This window comes from Plectropomus leopardus, chromosome 4 (assembly GCF_008729295.1).
Source record: "Plectropomus leopardus isolate mb chromosome 4, YSFRI_Pleo_2.0, whole genome shotgun sequence".
In the NCBI taxonomy this organism is placed as follows: domain Eukaryota; kingdom Metazoa; phylum Chordata; class Actinopteri; order Perciformes; family Serranidae; genus Plectropomus; species Plectropomus leopardus.
In genome coordinates, this window is record NC_056466.1 from 1,477,776 (window position 1) to 1,487,818 (window position 10,043).

The 10,043-nt window shown below is 37.6% G+C and overlaps 1 protein-coding gene across 1 annotated transcript; it reads right to left on the reverse strand.

The window, feature by feature from the left end:
* Positions 1 to 589: 589 nt before the first annotated feature.
* On the reverse strand, positions 590 to 8,797 carry atpv0e2 (ATPase H+ transporting V0 subunit e2). Its single transcript, XM_042485396.1, has 4 exons — positions 8,602 to 8,797; positions 7,030 to 7,077; positions 4,464 to 4,562; positions 590 to 2,172 (listed from the first exon to the last, which is right to left on the reverse strand). Exons 1-3 carry the CDS (start codon positions 8,703 to 8,705, stop codon positions 4,469 to 4,471), a joined length of 246 nt encoding a protein of 81 aa, XP_042341330.1. The 5' UTR covers positions 8,706 to 8,797; the 3' UTR covers positions 590 to 2,172; positions 4,464 to 4,468.
* Positions 8,798 to 10,043: the final 1,246 nt, after the last annotated feature.

A 10,043-nucleotide genomic window follows, 5' to 3' on the forward strand; every position in this document is an offset into this window, starting at 1 on the left:
AGGACGGGTGTGAAATTTCAACAATGTGTAATGCTTAATTATTTAAAAAGCAGCTAGCAGCAGGTGGCTAACTCAAAGAAGAACAATGGATGTAAATGTCCGAAAATTGGGAAAACAATGAAGTTCAGGAGCTCCTTAAATCCTCCTAGCAGAGGATAAGATCAGCCGCCATGTAACAGAGAACGCAGATGATTGCTTTTGCCATGTAGGGGTGGGCGATATATCGAATATACTCAGTGTATTGTGGCTTGATTTATGCAAAACATAAAATGACTATATCAGAGACATTGAGTATAAATTGTCAGATCATAATTTCTAATAAGAAAGAAATGTCCCCTCATGTAACAAGAAATTCGTAGAATTATAAAATTATTCTTTTTTTCAAAGCAGGGGGGAAATGCCCATTCAAATATATTACTAATTATCATAATTATGTATTTTTCATATGAGCCTTGCCTTTGCTTCATTTTTTTACTGTTCTCTTTTTTGTTCTAATTTTTTGGTAATTTTCTGTTTTGTTTTTTTTTTTTTACTAATTTTGTGATATTTTTTGGGTAATTTCTTCATTTGTTGCTCATGCCTTTTTCCCCATGTTTTTGAAAGAATTTGTTTCCCAGAATTAATAATTTTGTGTTTGAGAAGTTTACATTAGTTTAAAGGAGATCCTAAAATATACATTGTGCATCGCGATAGCCTAAAAATACTGCGATATTATTTTAATGCCATATCGCCCAGCCCTATTGTCATTATTGTTGTTTAGAAAGGGCTGCCAATGCTGATGTTATAAGTCAGGCTAGATTCAGATGATGTTATGTGAAACTTAACACCTGTCATGGCCCTTTTGATTCTGCGACGCCGGCATGCTGTCTTAAATCACACACTGGAGCAGCATGCTGTTTGGTTTTGCATAACAATGCAAAGGAGCATAAAAAAAGGGACACCGTAGCGTGATTTCTGTGTGTAAAAAGGGTGTGATGTTGGTTTGCAATCCTCCAAAAGTTTAATCTATTTTAACTTTTCACTGCTGCTGCACTAAAAAGCAGCTGCACATTCAAACGAATGAAAGGAGTGCCTTTTTTGCCACCAATGTTGAATTTGCTGTGAATTCACTCCAAAAGCAGCTTCGTCTCTGCTGCTGAAAAGATGTGCGGGGTCACTCTGCCTTAAAGAGTTCCTCACCCTGAAAAAATGCACTGGCTGAAGTTTAACTGAGGAATTTGCTGTAAAGGCTGACTATAAAGAAAAGTACTTGAGAAGGATTTTTTTTTCGGGGGGGAATGAGGATTAAAAGATTTCGAGATAGTGGATATTATCACCAAATCTATCAGCGTCTACCAGCAGCCTTCGATCCAAAGACATGTCCCTACAGTACATCTGTACACAAGCAGGCAAGAACGGGCAGGATTTCATCAAAAGGGGTCGAGTGGAAAGGGACTGAATTGGGCGATGAGATCACCATGGCAACGAGAACCTCCGCGGTGTCGAGCATGAGGGGAGTGTGGGAGGGAGTTTCATGCTGAAGTGGTCTAAAGTGGAGGGAATCGCTCTTCACTTTTATGGTTTCGGGAGATTCTCATGGCCGTGGTCCAAGCACTCACAGTAATGAACTCTTCTTACACACACACGCACACACGCACGCACGCACACACCATTACATCACACATAATAACAGTTATATAACAAGACCGTGCGGACACTGAGGTAATCACAACGCGCTTACATCAGTGTCCGCGGGCCAAATAAATACAAATACTTAAAAATTCATGTTCCCTGATGGCGGAGACACAGAATGTAAACAAACAAAAAGTAAACTAAAGATTGCACATTTTAGGGGAGGAAGATTAACGTCTACTCCTAACAGATGATTTCACTGGAAATCTTTCACACACACGAAAAACACTCAATGCTTTCCTAATTTTTTTTCATTTGTTCAAAAATCCTGCAGACTTCAGACTGTGTTGTACTAAGGTCACAAGATGAACTATTATTCATTAAAACCTCACTTTAAATGTTAAATCGCAGATACTGTGCATAAAGGCTGCAAAGAAAACTGACTTTTAAGCTTTTTTCGGCTTCAGATTGTGTGTGTGGGAATGCTTCATGTTTAGGAGTTATGCTGAAATAAAAGTCCAGCCAACCACAGGACAGGAACGATGATCACGTCGCACAGTCCTGGAACAGAGAGAAAAACAGATGTCAGCCCGAGCAGAAACGTCCTTAATCGTGAGCATTACTTATGAGCCTGACTATTGACTGTAAGGATCAACACAAGATGTCAAAGAGCTCGGTAATCTAGAGCACTTCGTGATCCAAGAGCACGAGTGGCTCGGAGTAAACACGCTTTTCAAAAATCATGAAAGTGCCATTTTTTTCATTTCACTCAGCTCATTTTTTTCATGGAGCTGATAAATATTTATGCCTGAATGCCACTTCTGTCACTGTAGACAGATTAGTGGCAGGGATTTTTTTTCTCCACGCTGCATTCTGAGAGAGAAATATGGAGTGGTTTTTAAATTGCAAAAAGGCGAGTACAGTACGCCACCGGAGCCAAGAAGCCAGCAGAAAAGAAAATAGACAAAAGTATAATTGCTCTCATTTTCTTTCAAACCTTTCAACACCTTTCTTCAATATTTTGTGTCCTTTTCTTATTTTTTGTTACTCTGTGAATATTACGTAAAATGAAGTGACAGTAAATAACAGTAAAACAGCAATAAGATAATATGAAACTTTATTTATCCAAATGGAAATTGTTGTGCAACAGTTGCAAGTGGGAAGAGTGCAAACACAAGAATGCACACATAAAAAGTGAATTTCCACAACATGCCTCCATGAGTCGGTCAAACTGCATTTGCAGTTTACATCCATGTCTGTTCAGACTCATGACAATTTACGACGCTTTAAACATGGATGTTGCTGCAAAGAAGCGGAAAACCAGAAAAGTGTTTTTGCAGAACTTTCTGATGTCACAGTGAAGTTGATCTTTGACCTTTCCGATAGAAATCGCCATAACTCCATCACTTTATCCTATCGGACATTTGTGTGAAATTTTGTCATATTTAGCGTATGACTTTTTGAGTAATGACCAAAAACATGTTCTGTGAGGTGACAGTAACCTTGGACCACCAATTTCTTATTAGTTCATTGTGGCCAAATTTAAGCAAGTGTTCTTGATATATCGCGTTCACAAGACAGACACAAAGCCACAGTGATCGTGACCTTTGATCACTAAAATTTAAACAATTCATCACTGGGTCCAAGCAGACATTTGTGCCAAATTTAAATTTCCTCAATGCGTTCTTTAGATATTAAATTTACAAGAATGGGAAAGAGAGACAACTCAGCAACTCAGCTGTCTCAGCACAGAGGTATAAAAACCTGTGAAAAAGGTGTGAATAAAGTGCAAATCCAAAATATATACAATACCAAAATCAGGTTAACATTATAAATCATAAAAGTATAAACAGAACAACACAATAGGGATCTCGCTAAGTGAGGCTGCATTAATTTAGGCCACTTTTGGACGAGAAAGGCCCTAATAAAAATGGAAAAGTGCACAAAAATCATCGCGTACACAGGTCCTCAAAAACAAGCGAAAACTCTGTAGTGTGCACGCCAGGCCAGTATTTGTTGGTATCACTTTGTAATGACATACCATAAAAGAACACCACGCACCTGCGCATAAAAGCGTTCTTCTAAGAAGACAAGAAGACGATGGCGAACGCACGAGAACCGACAGCGTTAATAACCTCAGCCTATTTGTCTGAAACGTAATGTGCATGTGTGAAGTGAGGCTGCGATGTCACTGTTCTCACAGGATCTGCACACTGCCGGTTTACACGGTGACAGAAGGAGTGGCGTTTTCAAAAAATTACACTTTGGAACCTGGTTTCAATAGTTTTCATATTCAGGCCCCCAAAAACCATTGCCAGCCCCTTAGTATGTAATTTTTTTCAAAATATCGCAAACATCTATACATACATGTGGTGAAACATGGATGCATAACTGAAGAGGTTTTGATTAAATAACAGCAGTTTAATGCAGGAACTATTTTCTGTCTGCCGAACTCACTGTGAATGTCACTGTGCATCTACTGCCAGTTCACCGAGCGCCACATCTCGTGCTGTCACGACCACGAGCCTCTCATCCATGAGTAGATGCACGCCTCCTTCTGTGCAGTGATACGGTTCAGAAGAAAGAAAATAGTTCCTACGTGAAACTGCTCACACCAAGGGCTGTGGATTTAGTAACCGGGTCATGATTTTTGGAAAATGACAGTACTTTTTTGTGCTATCTAGTTCCATTATAGTGGAGAGAATTCAGACATCTCTATGGACGATATCTCCAACACTCAGGAACTCACACCAAAATAATCTAGACAGATAAACAGCACTCAGGTGAGACAACAAATATGTATTTACACATTTTTTGGGGTGAACTGTCTCTTTAAATGCTCAGAAACTCACCTTGCTTACTCCCAGAAGTAGCGCAGATACCATATAGTTTCATTTTTCAGCTGAGGGCCAAACAGAGGGTTGGCTTGAGCCAAAATGGCCACTAACCAACTGAGAAAAAAAGAGAGAAAAGACCTATTATCAACACGGAGATTTTTAGTGTTACACAGGAGCAGTGTTTGATTTGTCTCCTCAAAGAAAAGCAGCCTGGGTCTTCTTACCGCACTTTTGAGCAATACTCCGAAAGATTATATTATTGTAATAAACACCATAACTGTAAAGACAGCAAGAGCGCACCACAGGAAACAGCTCTGTAACAAGTCCGAGGAGACACACAATGGACTCGGCCAACTTTCAACCAGTTCTCAAAGCATCTGGACGTCTTAATGAGCGTAAACACCATCGTATCGTCCTGTGAATTCATCATGATACTAATGAGTTCAACCTGCAGGCTGACCTGGATACAAGCGGGGTTTTTTAGGTCTCAGTGGACTCGGCAGTTGTAAAGCAGTTTTCAGCGCTCACGTCCACAGTCTCTGCAATAATGGTGGTGAATATAATGCGTTTTGGACCTTTGTGCATTTGAATTAGCAATAATGATAAGATGAGTATATGTTAGGTTTCTACAGTTTCCCTCCTCACATCCCAGTGAGTCATATGTTGTTTTTTCTTTTAACTTTTCAAAAGTACACTGATAAGGCTTACTGTATATTGCATAACAGCATCTTTAAGATATAACATCAGTGATCCATATTATCTACTTAATGACTAATCAGCGTTCTCCAGTTACTGCATATATTGTGTATAATGCAGCAATTTGATCATCAACATTATGGATTTCCTCTTTATCGCTTTATCACTCTACTTCAAGCTCCTTCACCTCATCCAGGTTCATAATTTCCAAACTAAAGCTAAAACCGCGTTGACTTTTTAAGTTATCGAATCTAATTTTGCCTCATGGTGAATTGATTCCCCCCCCGAAAGAGCCGGGGCTCCACCTAGTGGTGCAAAACTAATCCTGTGTGCAAATCCAATTCCTCTAATGTTTTATGCACATAGTCATAGTTGCAAAAAAACATCACTATTCCAGATCATTTTCCAGACTTTTTTAAATCATAATTTCCTCAAAAGACAGACTCAGACTTCCATGAGCGAGTTTGTTTTTTAGATCATCTTTGTCAGAGAGTAAAAGCTCAGAGAGTTGTCGTTTTTTCAACACACAATCAACAAAAAAATGCTACGTGTATCCTCTGGTGGTCAATAACTCTAGCTTGCATCTACTGTTCACAGCCGGCACTTTCTCTTGCTGGATGCCCTTTGAGTTGGACAAATAAAGTTGTCCTCTGTGTGCAGGGACCATCTGCAAAAAGCTGCTGCAAAAATATTCAGTAACTTCACACATAAATGGTCTCCTGTCGGCTTATGCCTCAATATTTGGCTTTTCGTAATTCTGGTCTTTCTTTTCTTTGGAGAAAATATTCATTAAATTCACTCTTATACTGTGTATCTGCCAAATATTCAATTCACTCTCAGAATATCGTTGTGTTGTTTTTTAATGAGCAAAAAGTTCTGAAAATTCAAAGTAGCAGTTGTTAATAGATTTCGCTGAAATATTGTTCTCTTTTAAAACACAAAAAAGTTATGATTTAGTGTTAACATTTACAAATTATTATTATTAAAATACACTTATAGATATCAGAGAAGCCAGCTCACAAAACGCATCTGTTTACTCAAACCTTTATCTAGCACCGGCTTTCCAACACTCTTCTTTACACATTTCAGACTGCTGCTTCTTTTAAAATGTTTTATCTGAACTGATTTTATGATTAATGCTTTTATCAAATGATTTTATGACTTTAAGCACTTAATTTTTATGCTGAAATGCCTTGCTGGCCTGTTTTTATTGTGAAGCCCCTATAGGTTGCATTTCTTGTATGAAAGGTGCTATAAAGTTTATTATTATTATTAGTAGTAGTAGTAGTAATAGTAGTAGTATTATTAGTAGTAGTAGTAGGAGGAGTTTTATTAGTATCATTACTTTTATTATTCTGTGGCACATGCACCATTTACGTGCATTGTTGAGAGTCGTTTGCATGAGCAATTGTCATAAAAAGCTACAACAGGCCAAATATCGCCCCGCTCTGAACAGGCATGTTTTGAGTGAGTGCTGCATTATTCATGCTCTCACTGTTCCAACAGGAGCAGCAGAGCTCCTGATTTTAATTCTGATACTCAGCTCTTAAGCTGGCTGATAGCTGGCCTTCAGCTTGTGAGTGTGTTACCGTCTCAGGATGCCTCTGAATATCTTGTTTCAGTGTATTCAGACTCTTCATCATGTCTCTTGTAAGTTTCACTTTTGCAAAAATGCACGCAAGTTTACAAATGATAATTATCAGTGGAGCTTGCCTGTCTCTTCCTGTCCTCCCTGCAGAAAGTTCTCATGCAAGAAACATTTTTAAAGCGTTGTGACTTGTTATTGATCTTCACTTCTCATTTCTTATTGCAGAGAGACATGCAACGTGCAAAAGACAGAAGCTTTACACCAAAGAGAAAGAAGAGGAGGATTGTTTGTACTTACAACAGGTAACAGCAGATCGCCGTGAGGATGAGACTGGTGACGATCACACTGTCAAAAAAAAAAAACAGAGAGGGGGGTGACACTGCTGCAACTCTCTCCAAATATCTCCATATGACAATAACATCAGTGGGATAAACTGAGGTAGTTTGACACTTAAATAAATAGTGCTGTGGTATTAGTTTAGTGTACACACCTTATTTAAAGTAGCAATGCACCAAATTTTAATAAACTTATAATTGGGCTTGGCAATATAATAGATACCATGAGATATGTAAATTTGCAAAACTGTCAAGGAAATCATTTATATTGAGGTTCACATTTTTAATTTATATCTGTGGTTGTATTGGGCTGTTACAATGTTAAATGAGCATAAGTGGGGGAATATTTGCATTAACTGCATTAAGAAGTACCTTGATTTTCAGCTAATTTCTTAGCTGCTTTAGCCCGAAAATTGAAATTTCTGTTTGGTTATTTTGTCATTTCTTGATTTACCAAATAATTTACTATATCAACATATAAAATTACACATATGGTAAAAAGATGATTTGAGACTATACTTATTCTGAGGAAAATTGTTGTGCAGAAGTTGCAGCACAAAGTAGAAAATGGTGAAGATGTACTGTATGGTGGCCCTGAGGGTCAAAACAAAATGACATTTCACAAAACACACCCAAATTCACAAAACACAACATTTAACAAAATACTGCATATGAAAAAAAAAACCCTTAACATTTCACTAAACAAATTGTGTTTTGTGAAATGTTACGTTTTAGGAAATGTATTTTTTTGTGAAATGTTGACCATAAGGACCACATAATATATAAAAAAGGATTGATTTTTTTTCTTTTATTTGGTGATTTGCTTTTTCTCTAAAGTTTTTGTACATTTTTGGTTATTTTTACAGAAAACACACCTTCCAAACTGAAATAAAAATCGCCAAAATTAATCATTTATCCCAGCCAGTAACTTTTATAACAGAAATAATCACTGGATTTTCAATTTTCCGACGGTTCATGAACACAACATGTGGGACAAACACTTCATGCATTTCCCTCGAGTCACTCAGGAGGCTCAAGGGAAAATATTTGACACTTGACATGGTCGTGAGTCACTTGTGGTCCATTCAGAGTGGACACGCGACCCACTTGTGGACCGCGACCCACCCACTGGGAACCAATGAACTAATGTAATGGCAGCATCAGTTTATTCATCCAAGCACCAAGACTCACAATTCCGACTTTTTATCGCATTAAAACCCAAACAGTAACAATAATATCTTGTTATTATTAACCGAAATGACCTCGTTAGTGCCTGACTGACCCTTTAACCTTACTGCCGTGTTGTGGCGGATGAATGGGAGGAAGCAGAGGATGTTAGGATGACGCAAAATGACGCTCGGGGCCTCCATCACATGAGCACGAGCACATATTTATGAAGATGCTACGCAGCTGAACATTAATTCTTGAATTATAAAAAACCAAACTGAGGCTGTATGGTAATATTGTGCATAAAGTAAAAGGAAACACTCGATAATCGCCGTTAATTGCAGTAAACTGAAGCTAGACCACCTACCCTCGGTTGGGTCCTTTGGGCACTAAAAACGGAGCCACGCCGCCCACCAGAGCCCACAACGTGGTGAAGCAGATCATCGGCAGGGCGAGAGAGTGAGAAACCATGGCTCCAGTCCGCACAAAACCGCAAATTTGGAAGAAATAACCGGTGTGTCCGTTTAGAGATGAAGCGCATCAATGGCCGCTGAGCTAGTGCAATGCGTTACGATGTGCCCGCCCACTTCAACCAATACGACACGTGATTGGTCCAAAGCCAGGAGACAGCGGACTCTGATTGGTTTAACTGGATGTCCATTTGTATTACATTGAGAGGGATTGGACGCCTGTTTGCAGGTTGGAGGCATTATTTTTTTTTTCATCCCAAAAATATTGATTTATCATCTGTGATTTAATTTCCTGAATAGAAAACTATTTAAAACACAGTTAGACAAAATCCCACTTCTGCTTTGTTTGTCAAAGCACTTTGTTAACCCTGTTTATAAGGTGCTTTAGCAATGTATTTATTATTATTGTTGTTGTTGTTGTTGCTGTTGTTGTTACTATTACTTACTACTAGTAGTTCTCTTTCTCTGTGAGAATCCTGAGCTGCTCCTCTGACTCAAAAAAAGATGTAGCAGGATTTGAGAACACATTTTAATTTAATTTTTTTAAAACTTAGTTTAAAAAATATCAACTACTTACAACAAAAACAACAACAACAACCACAAGAACAACAACATCAAAAACATATAATAATATTGATAATAATAATAATATCAACAAACAACTTAAACAGTTTTAAAAAGAAATGCATATTTATTTATTTAATTCCTGCTTTTTATTTTATTTAGCTTTCTATAGCTCCATAAATGCAAGAAATTAGTAAATTTTGAAAATAAGAAAAAAAGCTAGAGATAAACTTTATTTATACTTATCATAATAACCTGTTTAAAATTATGTTACAAAATTATTATTAAATGTTTAATCATTATTTTATTATTATTATTATTATATTAATTTTCTTGTACTTTTTACTAATTCCTTGTTTATTTTTGGGTAATTTTGTTGCTCATTGCCTTTTCCCATATTTCCAAAAGACATCAGCCAATTAGCTCAATTTTAAAGGCTTTATTTTCCAGCCAGCACCACTTGTTTGAGTTGCAATTTCCCTGAAAGAACAAGATATGCAGGTACCATGTTTGCAGAAATAAACATTTTGCATACTCCATCACCCCCCTTACATGAAACCTTCTGATATTACCTGGGTGTAAAAAGATAGCATTTAATTTGGGCGTATTTGGGTTCTGTGTTCTTTGAGGTCATTGGGGGAAAAAGGAAGAGCAGCAAGCCCAAAATGGAGCTGCAACGCTTCACCATGATCTAACATAACATGCTCTAATGACAATAATACCTTTGACACCACATGTAAAGGTGGCCTGTCAAAATCTTTTCTCTATATGATGG

What these genes read in the sequence shown, in the direction of transcription:
- atpv0e2 (XM_042485396.1), bottom strand. Translation starts at nt 8,705, where the DNA reads ATGGTTTCTCACTCTCTCGCCCTGCCGATGATCTGCTTCACCACGTTG. An exon ending in CCCAAAGGACCCAACCGAGG is followed by an intron (nt 7,078 to 8,601) that starts GTAGGTGGTCTA and finishes TTTTTTTGACAG; the next exon opens with TGTGATCGTCACCAGTCTCA. An exon ending in GCGATCTGCTGTTACCTGTT is followed by an intron (nt 4,563 to 7,029) that starts GTAAGTACAAAC and finishes TTTTTTTCTCAG; the next exon opens with TTGGTTAGTGGCCATTTTGG.